Source organism: Tamandua tetradactyla, chromosome 10 (assembly GCF_023851605.1).
Source record: "Tamandua tetradactyla isolate mTamTet1 chromosome 10, mTamTet1.pri, whole genome shotgun sequence".
Classification (NCBI taxonomy): domain Eukaryota; kingdom Metazoa; phylum Chordata; class Mammalia; order Pilosa; family Myrmecophagidae; genus Tamandua; species Tamandua tetradactyla.
In genome coordinates this window covers 107,435,261-107,458,272 of record NC_135336.1, presented here as the reverse complement: position 1 = coordinate 107,458,272, position 23,012 = coordinate 107,435,261, and the positions used below count along the sequence as shown (strand labels likewise).

The 23,012-nt window shown below is 48.5% G+C and overlaps 1 protein-coding gene across 4 annotated transcripts in view; it reads right to left on the bottom strand.

Annotated features, from left to right (window-relative positions):
* Nucleotides 1–22,648: 22,648 nt before the first annotated feature.
* The window catches only part of ADARB1 (adenosine deaminase RNA specific B1), a 113,347-nt gene continuing 112,983 nt past the window's right edge, over nt 22,649–23,012 (bottom strand). For all 4 annotated transcript variants that reach the window (XM_077119158.1, XM_077119159.1, XM_077119160.1 and 1 more), the window contains exon 10: nt 22,649–22,943. In XM_077119158.1, the coding sequence (XP_076975273.1) occupies nt 22,764–22,943 (180 nt within the window). In that variant the 3' untranslated portion in view covers nt 22,649–22,763. The remainder of the gene's footprint in view (nt 22,944–23,012) is intronic.

The window sequence follows — 23,012 nt, the reverse complement described above, 5'->3', positions numbered from 1 at the left end:
AAAAACAAACAGAAACCATAGGGAAAAGAATGGAAAAATTTGAACAGGGGATCAGGGAACTGAATGACAATATGAAGCACACAAATATACGTGTTGTGGGTGTCCCAGAAGGAGAAGAGAAGGGAAAAGGAGGAGAAAAACTAATGGAAGAAATTATCACTGAAAATTTCCCAACTCTTATGAAAGACCTAAAATTACAGATCCAAGAAGTGCAGCGCACACCAAAGAGAATAGACCCAAATAGGCGTTCTCCAAGACACTTACTAGTTAGAATGTCAGAGGTCAAAGAGAAAGAGAGGATCTTGAAAGCAGCAAGAGAAAGACAATCCATCACATACAAGGGAAACCCAATAAGACTATGTGTAGATTTCTCAGCAGAAACCATGGAAGCTAGAAGACAGTGGGATGATATATTTAAATTACTAAAAGAGAAAAACTGCCAACCAAGACTTCTATATCCAGCAAAATTGTCCTTCAAAAATGAGGGAGAAATTAAAACATTTTCAAACAAAAAGTCACTGAGAGAATTTGTGACCAAGAGACCAGCTCTGCAAGAAATACTAAGGGAGCACTAGAGTCAGATACGAAAAGACAGAAGAGAGAGGTATGGAGAAGAGTGTAGAAAGAAGGAAAATCAGATATGATATATATAATACAAAAGGCAAAATGGTAGAGGAAAATATTATCCAAACAGTAATAACACTAAATGTTAATGGACTGAATTCTCCAATCAAAAGGCATAGACTGGCAGAATGGATTAAAAGACAGGATCCTTCTATATGCTGTCTACAGGAAACGCATCTTAGACCCAAAGATAAATATAGGATGAAAGTGAAAGGTTGGGAAAAGATATTTCATGCAAATAACAACCAGAAAAGAGCAGGAGTGGCTATACTAATATCCAACAAATTAGACTTCAAATGTAAAACAGTTAAAAGAGACAAAGAAGGACACTATATACTAATAAAAGGAACAATTAAACAAGAAGACATAACAATCATAAATATTTACGCACCAAACCAGAATGCCCCAAAATACGTGAGGAATACACTGCAAACACTGAAAAGGGAAATAGAAACATATACCATAATAGTTGGAGACTTCAATTCACCACTCTCATCAATGGACAGAACATCTAGACAGAGGATCAATAAAGAAATAGAGAATCTGAATATTACTATAAATGAGCTAGACTTAACAGACATTTATAGGACATTACATCCCACAACAGCAGGATACACCTTTTTTTCAAGTGCTCATGGATCATTCTCAAAGATAGACCATATGCTGGGTCACAAAGCAAGTCTTAACAAATTTAAAAAGATTGAAATAATACACAACACTTTCCCGGATCATAAAGGAATGAAGTTGGAAATCAATAATAGGTGGAGTGCCAGAAAATTCACAAATACATGGAGGCTCAACAACACACTCTTAAACAACAAGTGGGTCAAAGAAGAAATTGCAAGAGAAATTAGTAAATACCTAGAGGCGAATGAAAATGAAAACACAACATATCAAAACTTATGGGACGCAGCAAAGGCAGTGCTAAGAGGGAAATATATTGCCCTAAATGCCTTTATCAGAAAAGAAGAAAAGGCAAAAATGCAGGAATTAACTGTCCACTTGGAAGAACTGGAGAAAGAACAGCAAACTAATCCCAAAGCAAGCAAAAGGAAAGAAATAACAAAGATCAGAGCAGAAATAAATGAAATTGAAAACATGAAAACAACAGAGAAAATCAATAAGACCAGCAGTTGGTTCTATGAGAAAATCAATAAGATTGATGGGCCCTTAGCAAGATTGACAAAAAGAAGAAGAGAGAGGATGCAAATAAATAAGATCAGAAATGGAAGAGGAGACATAACTACTGACCTCACAGAAATAAAGGAGGTAATAACAGGATACTATGAACAACTTTACGCTAATAAATACAACAATTTAGATGAAATGAACGGGTTCCTGGAAAGACATGAACAACCAACTTTGACTCAAGAAGAAATAGATGACCTCAACAAACCAATCACAAGTAAAGAGATTGAATTAGTCATTCAAAAGCTCCCTAAAAAGAAAAGTCCAGGACCAGACGGCTTCACATGTGAATTCTATCAAACATTCCAGAAAGAATTAGTACCAACTCTCCTCAAACTCTTCAAAATAATTGAAGTGGAGGGAAAACCACCTAATTCATTCTATGAAGCCAACATCACCCTCATACCAAAACCAGGCAAAGATATTACAAAAAAAGAAAACTACAGACCAATCTCTCTAATGAATATAGATGCAAAAATCCTCAACAAAATTCTACCAAATCGTATCCAACAACACATTAAAAGAATTATACATCATGACCAAGTAGGATTCATCCCAGGTATGCAAGGATGGTTCAATATAAGAAAATCAATTAATGTAATACACCATATCAACAAATCAAAGCAGAAAAATCACATGATCATCTCAATTGATGCAGAGAAGGCATTTGACAAGATTCAACATCCTTTCCTGTTGAAAACACTTCAAAAGATAGGAATACAAGGGAACTTCCTTAAAATGATAGAGGGAATATATGAAAAACCCACAGTTAATATCATCCTCAATGGGGGAAAATTGAAAACTTTCCCCCTAAGATCAGGAACAAGACAAGGATGTCCACTATCACCACTGTTATTCAACATTGTATTGGAAGTTCTAGCCAAAGCAATTAGACAAGAAAAAGAAATACAAGGCATCAAAATTGGAAAGGAAGAAGTAAAACTATCACTGTTTGCAGACGATATGATACTATACATCGAAAACCTGGAAAAATCCACAACAAAATTACTAGAGCTAATAAATGAGTACAGCAAAGTAGCAGGTTACAAGATCAACATTCAAAAATCTGTAGCATTTCTATACACTAGTAATGAACAAGCTGAGGGGGAAATCAAGAAACGAATCCCATTTACAATCGCAACTAAAAGAATAAAATACCTAGGAATAAATTTAACTAAAGAGACAAAAAACCTATATAAAGAAAACTACAAAAAACTGCTAAAAGAAATCACAGAAGACCTAAATAGATGGAAGGGCATACCGTGTTCATGGATTGGAAGACTAAATATAATTAAGATGTCAATACTACCTAAACTGATCTACAGATTCAATGCAATACCAATCAAAATCCCAACAACTTATTTTTCAGAATTAGAAAAACCAATAAGCAAATTTATCTGGAAGGGCAGGGTGCCCCGAATTGCTAAAAACATCCTGAGGAAAAAAAACAAAGCTGGAGGTCTCGCGATGCTGGACTTTAAGGCATATTATGAAGCCACAGTGGTCAAAACAGCATGGTATTGGCATAAAGATAGATATATCGACCAATGGAATCGAATAGCGTGCTCAGATATAGACCCTCTCATCTATGGACATTTGATCTTTGATAAGGCAGTTAAGCCAACCCACCTGGGACAGAACAGTCTCTTCAATAAATGGTGCCTAGAGAACTGGATATCCATATGTAAAAGAATGAAAGAATACCCGTATCTCACACCTTATACAAAAGTTAACTCAAAATGGATCAAAGATCTAAACATTAGGTCTAAGACCATAAAACAGTTAGAGGAAAATGTAGGGAGATATCTTATGAATCTTACAACTGGAGGCAGTTTTATGGACCTTAAACCTAAAGCAAGAGCACTGAAGAAATAAATAAATAAATGGGAGCTCCTCAAAATTAAACACTTTTGTGCATCAAAGAACTTCATCAAGAAAGTAGAAAGACCGCCTACACAATGGGGGACAATATTTGGAAATCACATATCAGATAAAGGTCTAGTATCCAGAATTTATAAAGAGATTGTTCATCTCAACAACAAAAAGACAGCCAACCCAATTACAAAATGGGAAAAAGACTTGGCCATTTGTATTTCCTCTTCTGAGAGGTGTCTGTTCAAAAGGCACATGAAGAGATGCTCAATGTCCCTGGCTATTAAAGAAATGCAAATCAAAACCACAATGAGATATCATCTCACACCCACCAGAATGGCCATTATCAACAAAACAGAAAATGACAAGTGCTGGAGAGGATGCAGAGAAAGAGGCACACTTATCCACTGTTGGTGGGAATGTCAAATGGTGCAACCACTGTGGAAGGCAGTTTGGTGGTTCCTTAAAAAACTGAATATACAATTGCCATATGACCCAGAAATATCATTGCTAGGTATCTACTCAGAGGACTTAAGGGCAAAGACACAAATGGACATTTGCACACCAATGTTTATAGCAGTGTTATTTACAATTGCAAAGAGATGGAAACAGCCAAAATGTCCATCAACAGACGAGTGGCTAAACAAACTGTGGTATATACATATGATGGAATATTATGCAGCTTTAAGACAGAATAAACTTATGAAGCATGTAATAACATGGATGGACCTAGAGAACATTATGCTGAGTGAGTCTAGCCAAAAACTAAAGGACAAATACTGTATGGTCCCACTGATGTGAACCGGCATTCGAGAATAAACTTGGAATATGTCATTGGTAACAGAGACCAGCAGGAGTTAGAAACAGGGTAAGATAATGGGTAATTGGCGCTGAAGGGATACAGACTGTGCAACAGGACTACATACAAAAACTCAGAAATGGACAGCACAATACTACCTAATTGTAATGTAATTATGTTAAAACACTGAATGAAGCTGCATCTGAGCTATAGTTTTTTATTGTTCGTCTGTTTGTTCATTTGTGTCTTTTGTTTTTTTTTCTTTCTTTTTCTTTTTCTTTTTTATTATTATTAGTATTTTTATTTTTTCTCTATATTAACATTCTATATCTTTTTCTGTTGTTTTGCTAGTTCTTTTCCTAAATTGATGCAAATGTACTAAGAAATGATGATCATGCATCTATGTGATGATGTTAAGAATTACTGATTGCATATGTAGAATGGAATGATTTCTAAATGTTGTGTTAATTTCTTTTTTTCTTTAATTAATAAAAAAGTTTACATAATCAATATACTTTTTTCTTTAATGTACAGATATATATTTTAATTTTTACATAGATATGTTATTTTAATTTTTAGTGATAATTTTCTTTTGAAAATACTTTAAATAGAACTATTTTATAGTTTCATCTATCTATATCTTTGAATAAATAAAATAAACACTTAAAATGTATAATTTCACATTTTTTGATGCCCTCTTTCATGCAGGAAAATGTCCTTCTTGGTATATTAAATTATAAGTTCACCCTAATTCAATGATTCCTTCTTTGCCTGTGTGTGTAAATGTGTTTTTTGCTTTCTCAATCCAGTCTGCAGGTCTCTGAGTCTGTGATGTTATCCTGCTGTTTTCCTTGAGCTGCAATGTAAAGTCTCAGGTCTGTCTTCCAGATCAATAATTTTCTCTTTAACTGCATTTAACCTTCTGCTTAACCCACTGCCTTTGTTTTTCAGTTCTAGAAATACCATAAATTTTTTTCATTTCTAGAAATTCCATCTGCTTTTTTGTCTAATATCCCTTTCTTTTATAGTTTTGTATACTTTCTGAAGAATTGCAATGCCTTTTCTTATGTCCTTAATCATATTAAATATCAACTTTGCATTTTCTTTAAGATTGTTGTTCTCTCAGTTTTGGGGGCTCTATTTGTCTACTTAGCCTCATTGTTTTATACTTTGTTCTGTAGGCTCATTTTAGGGGGCCTTAATATCTTCTGTGAGCATCTCTTTGTATGTTGATTATTGGGATTTTCCCAGGGTGACAATGGCCTGGATCAAATTGCCACATTAATCCTTCAGTTCAGGTGTTTTCATGTGATTCTGGTAGTATAAATTTTGACTTGAAGGATTTCCTTGTGAATTCAGTTCTGAATTGTCAGGAAAGAGCTTTTTGTTTCTGCGTGTCATAGAAGGCTGTGGGGTGATGGTGGGAGGAATATAAAGTTGGGTCAGGCTGAATTGATTGACATGAGCCTACTAAGCAGAGATTCCACATTCAATGTTGTAGCTCAAGCAGTTAGAAAGGGCATTAAATTTGTTTGGATGGTTGGTTGAAACATGGATCAAAAGGTGGCTGACATTACCTGAGGTTGAAATGCCAGCACTGCCCTGGTATAATGTAGATGAGGGGATCCAGAGGCTTAGAGAGACTGGAATGTTAGAGTGGATTTATCATGCAAAGCCTTCTCCTACACCCCAGGAATGTCCAGAGGATGCACCTTTTACCAGGACTGCAAGGAATAAGTGTGTGAGACTAGCACCATCATCCCTGAAGAGCTCTATAGTTGCACTTCTCTGTAGGTCAGATATTACTGCAGGAACTGCTGTCACTGAGCTGGAATCCTTAAACACAATGGGGATGACGGGATCCCGAATTAGAAGCTGGGTGGCAGCACTCAATCACTAAAGACAAGGCGGGCTGGCTATCATAAAGGACAGCAGACACAAAGCATCTGTCAGAACACTCTGTCTTGCATAGACTTGTGGCTCTGGCTAGTAGCCCATGGGGTACCTAGAAGTAAAACAGATGGGCAGTCTGCTAAATTCCTGTTTGAGATGTATAAGCAGAAAAGTTCTATGTCAAGTGAACAAATAACTTAAGTTACAAAAAACAGAGAATCAAGGCCCCTTAATCAATTCCCAGACTTCAGGCAGTTTACAGACCTAGAGCCCCTTGAATGAGGGGAGGACTGGGTACTCTTGGGGAAGGACCCTGTTACACTGCCCCAAATTTACAGTGTTAACCTTCCTCCTAGACTTTCCCAAGGAGACCCATGGCCTTTTACCAGGGTGACTTTGAACAGGAGAAAAGGAAATGATCAGATATTTGGGGGATTATTGGGCACTGGCTCAGAAATGACATTAAGTCCAGGAGACCCAAAACCGCTCTGGACCACCAGTCAGTGGAGGGACTTATGGAGATCAGGTGATTGATAGAGTTTTAGCTCAGGTCTGTCTCACAGTTGGGTCCAGTGGGTTCTGGGTCCATTCTGTGGTCATTTCCTCAGTTCCAGAATGCATAATTTGAATTGACATATTCAGGAATTGGCAGAATCCCTGAATTGCTTTTCTAACTCTTGAAGTGAGGGCTATTATGGAAGGAAAGGCCAAGTGGAAGCCACTAGAACTGATCCTACACAGCAAAATAGTAAATCGGAAGCAATACCAGATTCCTGGAGGGATGACAGAGATTACTGCCACTCTTAAGGACTTGAAGGATGCAGGGGTGGTGATTCCCCCCACATCCCCGTTCAACTCTCCTATTTGGCCTGTGAGAAAACAGATGGATCTTGGAGAATGACAGTGGATTATCGTAAACTCAACCAGGTGGTGACTCCAATTATAGCTGCTGTTCCAGATGTGGTATCATTGCTTGAGCAAATCAATACATCCCTTGGTATGTAGCTATTGATCTAACAAATGCTTTGTTCTCAATAGCTGTCAGGACCACTGAAAACAGTTTGCTTTTAGCTGGTAAGGTCAGCAATATACTTTCACTGTCCTACCTCAGGGGTGTATCAGCTCTCCAGCCCTATGTCATAATCTTGCCTGCAGGGAACTTGATCATTTCTCCCTCTCACAAGACATCACAGTGGTCCCTTATATTGATGATATCATGCTGATTGGACCTAGTGAGTGAGAATAGCAAGTACTCTAGACTTACTGGTAAGGCATTAATGTTATCAGGGGATGGGAGATAAATCCAACAAAAATACAGGGGCCTTCTACCTCAGTGAAATTTCTAGGTGTCCAGTGGTGTGGGGCATGTCGAGATATCCCTTCTAAGGTGAAGGATAAGATGCTGCATCTGGCCCCTCCCACAACCAAAAAAGAGGCACAACGCCTAGTTGGTTTCTTCAGATTTTACAGATAACATATTCCTCATTTGGGTGTGCTATTCTGGCCCATTTACCGAATGATAAAAAAAATATGCTAGTTTTGAGTGGGGACCTGAACAAGAGGAGGCTCTGTGACAGGTCCAGGCTGCTGTGCAAGCTGCCTTGCCACTTGCGCCATATGATACAGTAGCTTCAATGGTGCTGGAAACATCAGAGTGAATAAAGATGCTGTCTGGAGCCTCTGGCAGATCCTTGTAGGAGAATCCCAATGGAGGCCCTTTGGATTTTAGAATAAGACCTTGCATCCTCTGCAGATAACTATTCTTGAGAAACAGCTTTTGTCCTGCTACTGGGCCTTAGTAGAGACTGAACGCTTAACCATGGGCCACCAAGTTACCATGAGACCTGAGTTGCCTATCATGAGCTGGGTGTTGTCTGACCCACCAAGCCATAAAGTTGGGCGTGCACAGCAGCACTCTGTTGTAAAATGGAAATGGTATATACGAGATAGAGCCAGAGCAGGTCCTGAAGGCACAAGTAAGTTACATGAAGAAGTGGCACAAATGCCCTTGGTGTCCACTCCTGCTGCCACATTACCTTCTCTTTCCCAGACCAGAGCTATGGCTTCTTGGGGAGTTCCTTACAGTGAACTGACTGAGGAAGAGAAAACTCGGGCCTGGTTTACAGATGGTTCAGCACGATATGCAGGTACCACCTGAAAGTGGACAGTTGTAGCACTACAACCCCTTTCTGGTGTGTCCTTAAAGGTGGTGACTACAATTGCAGCTCCTGTGGTGAGAGGAAATCCTCCTGGTGGGCAGAACTTCGAGCAGTGTACCTTGTTGTTCATTTTGCTGGGAAGGAGAACTGGCCAGAGGTGCGTTTATATACGGACTCATGGGCTGTTGCTAATGGTTTGGCTGGATGGTCAGGGAGTTAGAAGGAGCATGATTGAAAAATTGGTGACAAAGAGGTCTGAGGAAGCATGTGGATAGACCTTTCTGAGTGGGCTAAAAACATGAAGATATTTGTGTCCCATGTGAATGTACACCAGAGGGTGACTTCAGCAGAGGAAGGTTTTAATAATCAAGTGGATAAGATGACCTGTTCTGTGGATACCAGTCAGCCTCTTTCCCCAGCAACTCCTGTCATTGCCCAATGGGCTCATGAACAAAGTGGTCATGGTGGTAGGGATGGAGGTTACTCATGGACTCAGCAACATGGACTTCCACTCACCAAGGCTGACCTGGCTACAGCCACTGCTGAGTGTTCAACCTGTCAGCAGCAGAGACCCACACTCAGCCCCTGATATGGCACCATTCCCTGAGGTGACCAGTCAGCTACATGGTGGCAGGTTGATTACACTGGCCCACTTCCATCATGGAAGGGGCAGTGAGCTGTTCTAACTGGAATAGACAGATACTCTGGATATGGGTGTACCATCCTTGCAAGCAATGCTCGCACCAAAACTGGCATCAGTGGGCTTACAGAGTGACTTATCCATTGTCATGGTAAATCATGGTATTCCACACAGCATTGCTTCTGATCAAGGAACCCACTTCACAGCAAATGAAATGCGGGAATGGGCACATGCTCATGGAATTCTCTGATCTTACCATGTTCCCCATCATCCTGATGCAGCTGGGTGATTTCAAATGGTAGAATGGCCTTTTGAAAACTCAATTACAGTGCCAGTGATTTTAGGTGGCAACTCGGTGGCAGTACCTTGCACACAGTACCTTGTTCTCCAGGAGGCTGTGCATGCTCTGAGTCAGCACCCACTCTATGGTGCTGTTTCTCCCGTAGCCAGATTCACAGGTCCAGAAATCAAGGGGTGGAAATGGGAGTGGCACCACTCACTATCACCCCTAGTGATCCACTGGAAAAAATTTTGCTTCCTGACCCTGAAACCCTAAGCTCTGCTGGTCTACAGGTCTTGGTTCCAAAAGGAGGAGCACTCTTACAAGAAGACACACCAATGATTCCATTGAATTGGAAGTTAAGACTGCCACCTGGCCACTTTGGGCTTCTTACGCTTCTGAATCAATAGGCAAAGAAGGGGAGTACCTTACTGTCTTGACTGATTGGTCTTTACTATCTGGAGGAAAAAGAACTGCAATTACACAGTGGTGGTAAAGAAGAGTTTTCCTGAATAGAGGAGCTCCCCTAGGGCACCTCTTAGTACTATCATGCCCTGTGATTAAAGTCAATGGAAAAATGCAACAACCCAATCCAGGCAGGATTACCAAAGGTCCAGAAATGTCAAGAATGAAGGTTTGGCTCACCCGCCAGGCAAAGAACTAAGACCATCTGAAGTGCTTGCTGAGGGTAAAGGGCCCATGGAATGGGTAGTGGAAGAAGGAGTGATAAATATGAACTCTGACCACGTGGCCAGCTCCAGCCATGAGGACTGCGATGGCATGACTATTTCCTCCCTGTTTGTATTTGTGCATAAAGAAATCATCTTGTTTTCTTTTTATAATAGTAAGATATGACATAAGTTGCACTGTTGGTGTTGTATATTTAAGTTATAGGATATAGTTTAAGAGTGAATGTTAGCCAAGAACTAGAGAGATTTTGTGTGTTTCCAGTTGTACACAGGACAGTTGAGTATTGTCAGGCAAAACATGACTGTTGCGGGTTCTACTTAGAGAGTAAGCATGGTTTAAGGTCAGTGTGTGGCTACCAAGTTGACCAGGGGTGGACTGTGACGGTCAGGCTCATGTGTCACCTTGGCCAGGTGATGGTGCCCAGTTGTCTGGTCGGACAGGCACTGGCCTGTGACTGCCAGGACATTTCGTGGCTGGTTGATAAACCAGAAGTCTGGTTTATTAAATCGTCAGTCAGTCGACGGCACCTGTGACTGATTTACATCTATGATCACTTAAGCGAGCATCTTCCACGTGGCAGAATCCAAGCAGGTGGATTTAATCCAATCAGCTGAATATTTCTAAGGGAGAAGAGAGAACTTCCACGATTTTTCTTCAGCCAGCAGGCCTCTCCTGGAGCTCATCGATGACCTTCACCAGAATAGCCCGCGCGCGGTCTGCCCTTTGGAATCTGACTCGTATGTCCCTACAGTTGCGTGAGACCCTTTTAGAAAACCTCATAATTACAGACAATTCCTTGTGGCTCTTTCTCTAGAGAACCCTAACTAATAAACACCCAGCAACGACACTGTCATAATTATCACTTCATACAATTTTATGTCTTCTAAAGAAGTTGAGAGAAAAAAGGAAAACAAGAGATTGTTATAATAAGCTTTTTTAAAAAATCAACATTTCTGGTTCTCTTCACTTGTTCCTGTGGATTTGAATGACTATCTTGTGACGTTTCCTTACCTGAGCACAGCTTTGCTCCCAGCCACTTCCTTTGTGCCATCATCGTTCAATATATGGCATCTCAATATGCCAGCATCCCATTACTACAATTAGACACACACTGTTTTATGCAATTTCTTTTCAAATCAGTTAAGACAATAAAAGTGAATAAACAGGCATTTTACTGCCTTGTGTGATCACACAATTACATTTACCAGCGCTCATCGTGGCGGTGGGGGTGGATTTTAGCTGCTCTCTGGTCACTGCCTTCAGCGTGAAGAACCTTCTTTTGCATTTCTTGTACTGAGGTCTGCTAGCAACAAATTTGTTTTTGTTTATCAGGAAATGTCTTTATTTTGCCTTCAACTTTGAAAGATATATTTTCTGGACAAGATTTTGCTTGAGAGCTTTTTACTTTCATTGCTGCTTTTAAAATCTTGTCTTTGTTTTTCAGCATTTTTACAGTGTGTGGTGGACGTGCCTCTCTCTATTTACTCCATCTGGGGGTGGTGGAGATTCCTGGACACGCAGATTCCTGCTCTGCGTGATATTTGGAGAATTTCAACCATTATATTTTTCTGTTCCTTTCTGTCTCTTCCTGACACTTCCATGGAGCCTGTGGTGGATAAAGCTGCTCCAGATTTCTCTGAGGAGCTGTTGTGTCTTTCTTTCTTCTTTTCCCTCTCTGTTCTTCGGATTGCGTAATCTCTTTTGATCTATCTTTAAATTCACTGGTTCCTTCTTCTGCCTGTTCAAATAAACTGTTTGAACCCCTCTAGTGAATGTTCATTTCACTTATCTGCATTTTTAACATCAGAATTTCCATGTTTCTTTTAAAACAATTCATATATTATTGTCAGTCTCTGTTTGATGTGATATTATACCATAATTTAGTTCTTTGCACACATTTAAAATGGCTACTTTGAAGGCTCTGTGGGTAAACCAACAGCTGGGCCTTCTCACAGCCGTGTCTCTTGCTGCATTTTCCCCTGCACGTGTGTCACACTTTCCTGTTTCATTGCATTCCTCGTTTTTCTTTTTTGGTGTTGAAAACTGGACATCTTAGGGGATAAACTGCAGCAAATCTGGCTACAACCCCCTCCACTCCCATGGCTTGCTGGTTACTAGTGACCTGGCTGGACGCCTGGTGAGGAGTGTTTCCCTTGGTGGCCACGGCCTGGGGTCAGCACACGGTCGCCCTGGGTGCCCGTGGGACTGCCTGCCCCAACCTCCCTGCACGACTGTGGCTGTTTGCAGCTGATCCCCTACTGCTCTCGACAATGTCTTGTGGCACGAACCGCTGGGCAATTAAACCCAGGCTCCTCTGCAGGGAGAGTTTTTGAAGTGAGTCCTCGTTCTTCGTTCTGATGTGGATGGCTCTTCTTAGCTGTCTTTTCCCTAGATCAGACTTCTGGCCTACTCTTCTAGTCTGCTAAAGCTGCCAGAATTCAACACATACAGACATGGATTGGCTTTTAATAAGGGGATTTATTTAGTTAAGCATTTACAGTTCTTCAGAGGAAGGGCAGCTGGCTTCCATCTGGGTTCTCTGTCAATGGGCACATGAGACACCCACTGGGCTCCCCTCCAGGCTTCTGGGTTCCAACAACTTTCCCCGGGGCGATTCCTTTCTGCATCTCCAAAGGCCTGGGCTGAGCTGCGAGTGCTGAGATGAGGTATGCTGAGCTGCTGGGCTGTGCCACACTGAGCTCGCTTCCGCCCGCTCTCTTTAAGCCTCCAGCTAATTAAATTAAACCTCTCTCACTGCGGAAGGCACGGCCCTTAGCCAGCTGCGGATGTGATCAGCCGTAGATGAGTCAAGTCCACAGCAACACAACTGGGCATGCTCACCTGGCCAGGTGACACCTGGAACTTGGCTCATCACCAAAATTGCCATGGATCTTGGGAGCGCCTCTAGGCTTGAGCTTCCCCACATGCAATGTCAAATAAAGTCGGTTCTGCTCTTATGGACTGCCTCATCCCTGGACAGAGTCCCCCAGCCCTGCTCTGGAGCTGGGGCAGGGTCAGCAACTTGCTGCGCTCAGAGTGGCGGCCTTTTTTTGAGGGGGCTCTGAGTGGGAGGACCGCGGGCCTCTCCTGGTGCGGACCCTCCACCTGCACGTGGGCTGGGTGAGGCGACCAGCACCCCCGTATCCCCAGCCTGCTGTGCCTGGGCCCCCCCCCCCCCCCGCAGGCATGCGCACTGATTTAGCCTCTGCAACTGCGGCTGGGCAATGCTGGCCCCCCGCCCCGGCGGGGTCTGCCCCCGACTGGGAGCCAAGGAGAGGGACACAGGGGTGCTGGCCACAGTCACCTTGGCGGCATCTGCCATGCCTTGGGGGGGCAGAGGGGGGAACGGCCCAAGTTTAGGTGCCACAGACTCTTCTTGCTGAGATTTTGTAGATTTTCTTAACTGAACATTTCTTCATTTTCTCTATGCCCTTATGATGAATTCCAGAGACTCCAAATTGTTGTTTTTCCATAATTCTCACCAGCCATGACGTCTCCCCGGGGAGCAGGTCTGCAGTGGTCTCACACTGCCCTCCCTCAAGCAGGCATTCTTGACTCATATTTTCAGTATTTATTCTCGTCCATTTTTTCCTTCTGGTTGAGGGTCCAACGGTGTGTTTGTTACATTTCCGTGGCCTGTTCGTCTCTTTCAATTACGTTCTCTCCTGGACATTTTATTAAGTCGGCTTCACTGAGACACGACAGGCTGCCCCTCGGGTGGGGGCCGGAGGTCTCGGGTGGGTCCTCTCTAGGACAGGACCACTGACGGCCAGGCCCAGCGCACAGCCTCGGCCCCGCCCCAGGGAGTCTCAGGGCTCCCCCGTGAGGGAGCGGGGCCCCCACCCCACGGCGAGCCCCCACCCCACGCTGTGAGCCTGCTGCCCTCCTTGCCTGCGGTTTGCGTCTCCCACTCCCTGGGACTCGCACTTTGTCTTGCTACAGGCTAATTCCTGCGGGGAGGAGCTGCAGGTGAGGTTTGTCCCTCTGCTCGTCCTGCACATGTCCTTATTTCCCTCCTCCCCTCTGCCTAGCCTGCTTCCTTCCTTCTTTAGAGCCGCTGATGCTGCTCCAAGTTTGTTTTGCAAACAGGTCCCGGTGGGGGCTGCTTTCTGGTATTCGTCGTCCTGAAGGGCCCTTTCCTGTCAGGTGAGGACAGCGTAGGGGGCACGGCGCCCCCACACTGGCTTCTTCCCGGGCACGGGGTCAGCTGCCCGCCGTGGCGCCCGCGTGTCCTGTCCTGGGGGGCCATCCTCTGCTCACGGGTGGGTGGCTCGGCTGGCTGACTGCCCCCCAGCACCTCCCCTTTCCGCATGGCGGAGGCCGTGGCTCGGCCGGGAATGCGCTGATGCGACAGGCTCCGGCTTGGGACTAGGCCCGTCCTCCTCCCGCCTGCCCACCCTCTGCAGGGGCATGCAGAGGGCTGGGGGTCCCCCCAGGACTCCCACCCGCTTGTCTGTGGCCGCAGAGGCGACCTGCACCCCCGGGTGGGTGAAGCTCGCCCCCCCCAGGCCAGGGCTGCACCCCCGGCCACAGCAGGCCCGCGCTGGCTTCCAGCAGGTCCTCAGGGAGTGTTAAGCCTCCCGGCCCCTAATTCTCGGCCCTTCCCCTCTCCCGGGTTCCCAGCTGAGCCCCTCTGCCTTATCCCCCTGTCCTGGCCCCTCCCCAGCCCCCCGCCCACCCCCACCGGGGAAGCAGCTTTTGTGCGGGGGCAACTGTGGGCTGGGGTCATTCCCCCGAGGTCACGTCCACAGGATGGCGAGACAAACGGACAGGAGCGGGCCAGAGACCCCAGGGAAGAGGCCACCTCCACTCCACCCTGCTAAGGACTTTCTCAAAATTCACCCCACGGGGCTCCTTGGCGGGAGCTGGCTGCTCAGGGAAAGTGCTGGAAGAAAGAAGGTACAGCGGCCCAAACCGCCTTTTTCTTTTCTAGGAGGCAAACGAGTGACAGAGACGGCCCCACCTCGCCGGCCCCCCCGCGGCGCCGACTGGTCCTGGGCAAGGCAGGAAAACCTGTGCGAGGGGCCGCCTCTGATCCCCGAGCGGAAGCCAGCTCTAAAGCAGCCAGGCCGGCTGTCGCCAGCGCATGCTGGGACTTGTCTTGCAGAGGACGTGCTTTCACCTCGTCCACGAGCCTCCGGGACAGCAGATGGTCCAGGGGACAAGTCCCCACAGCCCACGGCAGCCGCGCCTGGCTGGACACCCCTGGGACCTGCTGCCGGCACTGCAGCCCATCACTTGGTCCTCGCGGGGCGTCTGGGGGCAGCGAAGGGGTCGGCCGAGACAGGCCTGGTGAGAGCTGTCCCCGTCCTGGGGACGAACTGGGAGGGCGACGTGGGGTAACGCACCCTGGGCTCCCTGGGGTGCACTGGACACGTGACCCCTTGGGGTGGCCGGGCTGGGCCAGGAGACCTGGGGACGGGCTCACAGAGGAGCGCCTCGGGGCCGGTTTGCGGTTTTGCTCCCCAACCCCTGAAAAGCCCTGCAAACCCGGAGCCCCTCATACCCTCTCCGCGTACACACGAGTCCTCCCCTCACAACCTGGGACGAAGGGCAACTTCTGGTCTGACGCGACGCCGGGGCTCCCCTCGGCTCCCCGCACTGCCTGGCCCACCCCGCAGGGCGGGATTCTCCCTCATCCCGGGAACGCGTGTGATTCAGCATGGAAGGGACACGAGTTCACCATCCTAGATCCGTGGAGGTCAGACGTGCCAGCACCGCCTTCCTCCTCAGCCGCACGCAGGCCACTGTGCACGCCTCGGAGTCCCCCGCCCCCCGCGCCCCTTCCTCTGCCACAACCATTTATAGGAACCAAAACTTGAACTTATTTTCTGGGTCCATAAGGCCTGCCCCACTGGCCACGCCTCCTGGTCCAACAGGCCCCTCCCAGAGGTGAGGCAGAGCCCTGCGGGAGAGCAGCGGGGCTCCCTTGGGTTGGGGGTGGCCAGCAGCTTCCGGGCAGCTTCCGGCTGAGGCCAGGGCACCCTCCACTGCTGGACGCTAAGTAATATTCCAAGAGTCAGGGGCCATCGGAAATTAGCAAATTGTTTTAAGGCTTCGTCAACTGTCAGTTCAATTAAGTTTTCATTAATTGTTTTGCAAACAAAGGATCAGAGGCGCCTTGACTTGCAAAAGGATTTCTTACCAGGACACTCTCGTTCTGGGATGTCCAGAGACTGACCTGACTCGCCAAAGTCTGTGATTTACGTGATTCTGCCCCAGGGCCCCTGACACCCTCTGAGGGGCGTGAGGACACAGAAGTGTTGTTAATTTAATTATTTTTTGCTGATTCAATATTTGTTGATAAAACATTGTTATTATACCATTATTTTAAGTGTACTTTTACCAAAACCTTGGAGTTACAGATTTAGCTCATTCTATTTAAGGCACACACCCTCCGTGTGACCCAATCTTGTCAACCAACAACCAAAGTCTGACCTACTTTTTCAATTCAAATAAAACGGTAAACAAGCTTTTTCCAGGGTATGGTAAAAGAAAACTGATGAAATAAATTACAGACTACATGGGTAAGTTACTGAGGGAAGCCAAGATGTAACCATGTAGATCTAATATAATTGGATTAGTAGGTACAAAGTCATGCCATTTACTAAAAGCGAGAATGATAAAATAAAGTGTGTAAATATGCATAATAAATAGCGTGGGAACCTTATTCCCAGGAGCTTAACACCATGAACCAAGCATACAAATCATTTTAAAAAGCTCCTCGCACATAATTTGTTACAGATGACGATCCAGTTTCCTAATGAAATGTGTAATGGAAAGGAAAGCTTCGAAGGCGCAGCGTGGGTGAGTGGTGGGCCCAGGGCGGGTGTGGCGGGACCTGGGGCGGGGCGGGGCCCAGGGTGGGGCCCAGTATGGGGCGAAACTAGGGCAGAGCTGGGGGTGCACGGCCCGGTCATCCGCTGCACTTCGTCACGCTGAGGCTGTCCCGCTGGTGCCGAGCCTGCAGCCACACGTCCCAGGGGTCACACTGATTATTGACCCTTACGGCCGAAGTTCCAGCTCTTCCTCACGCCCCTTTTCTCCCGCCTTGCTGATCCTCCCAGTGTCTCCCGGCCCCGCCTGCAGCCTCAGGGCCTTTGCTCAGCTGTCCTGCCTCACTTTCTCCATGGTGACCACCCACATTCTGCCACCAGCTCTTCCAGGAATTAAACTGATGGGGAGCCCTCCCCACATTGTTCTCTCTGAAACTTAATTAAATCTTCTTCATGTCACGTATTTTCATGTTAATGTTCCCTTTACTGTGGTAAAAGAAATAATAGGTACAAAATGGAGGCAAAAGAGATCGAAATTTTTTGGCTCTAACAGCGCTGCTCTGTATCTGCATGGCTCCTTTGACTTTCCAGAGTGATTGCCTACGTTTGTTCTTCAGTTAATTCTAAATCACATTCGTAGAAGAGATTAGGTTAAAAAAGGAAAGTAAATAGAATTTAAAACACTCCCAACGCCCTCACCCAGAGACCACCAAACCCCACGCCCTGCAAACTGCTCAGCACGTGTGGCCGTGGGCCACGGGCATCACCCTGGGGGCAGGAAGCGCTGCTGGGGGGGCATCTCCCCGGTTCACCATGCGCAGCCCTGGGACTGATGGGGGCTGGGCTCTGCGTGGCCACTCAGCGCCGCCCTGTCGCGTGTGTCCAGTTCCCGGTGGTCCCGGCCACCCCCAAGCTGAGGGTCTCACTTCTTCCTGGTTATGCCACGCCCCACTGCCGGCACCCCACCTCCAGGGACAGTGGGGACTGCACCGTCAACCCCCAGACGGCAGGGCTGCACCCCCACTGTGCCCCACCCCCCACAGAGCGGGACTGCACCCCCACACCCCTTCTGTGGACAGGGACACGCAGGGGCATTGCATGACCGCCCTCTTGCCTGGGCATGGCCTCATCGGAAGGGATGTGGTCATCACGCCCTCGGGGAGACACCGGGGGTGGGGTCGGGGGAGGAGACGTCCCGCCGGGAACCCCGTGGGTGGGATTCATGGCTGACAGATCCCACAGCAGCGGCCCGACACTGCGCAGCCAAGGAGAGAGAGAGAGAGAGAGAGAGAAATAAAACCTCCGCGGTGCTCTGGTCGTGAAAATCCTATTTTTTATTGAGGACAAGTCGAATTCTTTGTCTACATGGGACAGCATCGCGGGCTGGAGCCCCCACCTGGGCGGGAACAGCTCATGCGGGAGGCGGGGGTGCGCGGACCCCCGGGTCCCCGGCTGAACCATATTCCCATCAGTTCCCCGAATCCCAAAGTCGGAGCAGAAGCATGGGACAGAATGTCTGCAAAAGCAAATGACTTCAGGGCTTCTTGCTCCAGCAAGTTCCACAAACTGTGCTTCAGTCTCTGAGTTCGTTGTCGGAAGAATGGCGGCCAGCCCTTGCACACCAGCAGCAAGTGAGCAGCGAGTGTGTGGAGCCTGGCTTGCCCCCTCCTCCCCAGGGCAGCTGGAACAGAAACTTCCCAGGTGGAACAGAAGGAGCGAACAGGTTCTTTCAACGAAAGGTCAAGGTCAAACTGACCTCCTCGAGCTCCCCACACACCTGGCCCACAAGGGGTGCCCCCCACACTTCTGGGGGAGCACAGCCCCCCTAGCACCCGGGGCATAGGGCGGGGGGCCAGTCCGTGGTAGGGAGCCCCCCGCCCACTCACAGCGAGACCGTCACGCACTGTTTGTGCCCAGGGCACCCCTGAGCTGGAGCTCTGCCCTTTCCATCTGTGTCGTTTGGGATCGATAAAAACCAGTCTTTCAAGGGATCCTCCAATTCCATAGAATTTCGAGATGGAAAAGTCAGTTAACTTTGCCTCTTGTGGGGTTAAGGTGGTGACTGGGGTAACCTTTCCCTCCTGGAGAAAAAGATGCATCCGGTTGCATTTTTCTTTTCTTTTCTTCTTCAGAAAAGGGGGTGGGCCAGGCAGCCCCCTACACCCCCTCCTCCCGCCTCCGTCCTGGGCTCACAGCCGTGGACACCGTGTGGACAGACGGCCACGGCTCCTGCAGGAGGCCCCCGTGCCACAGGGAGCAGCGGCAACACCGGACACTGCCGGGGGCCAAACCTGCCCGTGTGAAACAAAGGCCAGGGAGAGAAGTGCCTCGCGAGATGCCGGATCACGCACTTTAAATAAAATTGTTTTAACTTACAGAAAACTTTCCGAAACAAGAGAAGTTAGATAGGGCTCATGCTGGGTGGGGCAGGTCTTTTCACCCCCCAGGGAAGGGCGGGAACTTTCCGGCACCAAAGGCAGCCTCAGGGCCAACCAGGGGCCCCAACACCCACGCTCCTCCACCCAGCAAAATTCCCTCAAAACGGAAGATTTTTCTAAAAAATCAAGTCCTTGGTTGTGCCAAGTTTCCTACTAAGTCTCTGAAGCGCAGACCAAGGACACTGGATGCAAAACCGAGGCCCAAGGAAGGCGCATAAGGGCCAAGCTCCTGTTTGCTGTCCTGTCGGCTCCACGAAGACCTGACATTTCCTTCGTCCTGACATGGAGAGCAGGGGGGCTGTGCTGCCGTCCCCCCACCGGAGAGGGGTCTCTGAGAGGCGGAGCCCCTGGCCCAGCCCCCTCTGCGCCCCAGGCTCCCTGACCACGTGGGCAGCACCCACCGGCCATCCTGGACCCACCCTGGGCAAGTGGAGGAGAGGACCCTCCTTCTACCCAGAGGGCATGCGCACACACGCACACAGACTCGCGCACACACGCCCACAAACTCGCACACACTCACACGCATGTGCACACGTGCGCACACACACTCACACTAAGGCATTCAGCTGTTGTGCTCGTTCCATTCCACCAGCATTGGATGCGGGAGTGTGGGGCACACACGCCAGCCAGCCTTTCTCCCGACAAGGAACACATTTCCTCTCGGCTCTAACCAATGCCTTATTACCTTTTAAAAACCAAGCCTGTCTCCCAGTACCCACTAGAAACACAAATACAGTTTTACAGAGACAAGAATTAAAGTGTTCACATCCCCAAGACACTTTCCTGGAGCGTGTGAGAGCCCGGGGGAGGGCAGCACGCGCCCGGCCCTTCCACTCCAGGTGCAAAGAAAACACCAAAGTTTAGTAAGACAAGATCCCACTGATGTGTGCAGGGGCCTGAGGACACACCTCTGCCTCCGACACGGCCCCTCCCTCAGCGGGAGGGAAAATGCTGGTTTTAAGCCGATGTTCATTTCTCTGGGCCAGGCCAAGTCCTCCTAAATGTGCAGATGCACAGTACAACAAACAGCGCCTCCACCTCCTAGGACACGCCTTCATGGGGGAGCACACACTTCCATGGGGGAGCACACACTTCCATGGGGGAGGACATGCTTTCACAGGGAGGATATGCCTTCACGGGGGATGACGCGTCTACACAGGAGCACACACCTTCACAGACAGCACACGCCTTCATGGGGGAAGATGTGCCTACATGGGGGAGCACCTGCCTTCACAGAGAGTACACACCTTCACATGGAAGACATGCCTTCATGGGGGGCAAATACCTTCATGGGGAGGACATACCTCATGGGGAGCACATGCCTTTATGGGGAGGACACACCTTCACAGGGAGCATACACCTTCATGGAGGAATACATGCCTTTATAGGGAGACCATGCCTTCACGGGGAGCACACGCCTTCACGGGGAGGACACACTTTCATGAAGCGAACACACACCTTCACAGGTAGCAAATGCATTCACAGGGAAGGACGTACCTTCATGAGGAGGACATGCCTTCCTGTGGGAACACTTGCTTTCATGTGACGTGCATACCTTCACGGGGAGGACATGCTTTCATGAGAGGAGCACCCACCTTCATGGGGAGCACATGCTTTCATGGGGAAGGACACACCTTCATGAGGGGAGAACACACTGTCATGGGGAGCACACACCATAAAGGAAGCACACACCATAAGGGAAGCACAAACCTTAATGGGGGAGGACACACCTTCATGAGGGGAGCACACGCCATCATGGGGAGCACACACCACAAGGGGAGCACACACCATAAGGGGAGCACACACCATAAGGGAAGCACAAACCTTAATGGGGGAGGACACACCTTCATGAGGGGAGCACACGCCATCATGGGGAGCACACACCACAAGGGGAGCACACACCACAAGGGGAGCACATACCTTCATGGAGGAGAACACACCTTCATGAGGGGAGCACACACCTTTAAGGGGAACACACACCTTCGTGGAGAGCACACACTTTCACAGAGAGGACACGCCTTCACGGGAGTGCACAAGCCACAGGGTGCCTGTGAGGACATGGGGGTCTCCTGGTACCACATGACAGGCACATGCGTGCCTGTGGTTGCAAAGCGAGGACACACCACCTAACGCCACCATGCACTCTTGGGGACCTGGCTGACCAGCAGTGACCACTCAGCTCCTGCACTGTGTTTCCAAACCTGTGAAGGATGCAGCTGATGCCACACAAGCAGCCACCCTCCTCAACGCTGGCCATGGACGGGTGCCAGGTCTTAGGGTCTGGAGAGTCCGCCCTGGGGCAGGACCAACCAGTGTGTGCTTAACTGGCGAGGGCTGGTGCCCTCCACATCTCTCCTCCTGAGTGGAAGCGACAAGGCACCTAGTTCTACCCCGGGAACTCGGCTGAGGGGTGTGGGCCAGAGCTCCTCGCTGCCACGACCGATACCCGGGGCCAGCCCTGGGGGCACCCCACACCGCAGCGCCCCTCCCTGCCGCGTCACCCGTGTCTGCAGACATGCCCGCAGGGTGGAGGCCCTGGGAGCACCAGCAGCCCCCGCGGCTGCTCTCCTGCCCTCTGGCTTTCAAGCCTTGGCACTTTCTGGTCTTCAAACGGGTCTCTGAGAAGCGGAAAGAATATCTATTACAGGACGCCTCCCGTGGAGCTTCCCACGAATGGGTATCAACTTAACTCATTTTAATTTTACTTCCCTCCTGTGCAGGTCTCTGGCTGTCCTTGTCCCCAGTGGCTAAGAGGAAGAAACAGGCTGATCCGCGCAGCGCCCGTGGGTTCTGGCTGTCCACAGAGTCAGGGGGTCTTAGAAGCCCCAGGTGGAATGGGCAGCGGAGGTCACAGCCACGCTCCTGTCCCTGACTACAGAGACGTCAACCAAGACTTCCCAAGATGCAGCCCGCACGGCACACAGAAGCTTCTAGAGGGACTGGTGGCCACAAGATCTGAGTCTCGCTCTCTCGGGGACATGCCCTCCCTGGGCCCGGCAGGCGGGAAGCGCGGCCGCGTCCCTGCGTCCTGCGGGACAGGGTCCTCCCGGCCAGGTTCTCGGAACCTACGTGTGAGACCAGCGCAGCCACCTGCTACCTGCTGTCCCCGCCCGCTCCACAGGGAAAAGCTTTTGTTGCACTTAAAACAACACGGCCTGAGACTGACCTGACCCGGTTACTTCTTACTTTGTAAACCACATCCCTAACTTTGAATAAATTATTTATTCAAGAATGTCACGCTACGTAGTTTCTATTTTCCTAAACTTAAGGAAGCCCTACTCAGTAGAACTCAATTTCTAAACATGGACTGAGAAGCAGTTGCTGGGTAACTGAATGGGGGGACGTGGCTGCAGAGGTTGGGGGAGCTGTGGGCAGCCCCCTGCCCGCGGCCCGGCCCGGCCCGGTCAGGGCGCCAGGGGGAACTGGTCCTGCTCGGTGGGCTTCTCCACCCAGGCTCCCAGCCCCGCCTTGGCAAAGGCCCTGAACAGAGTCTCCTTGGCCGCCTGGTAGTCCCTGGCCGCCAGCTTGGACTCGTGGTACATGTGGGGTTTCGGGGTCTCGGCGCGCAGCAGGCTCGGGGGAACCTGCAAAGAACAGAGAACAAGCGCGGCTGTTTACGCAGGAACAGGGCGCGGAGAGTGAAACAGCCACGC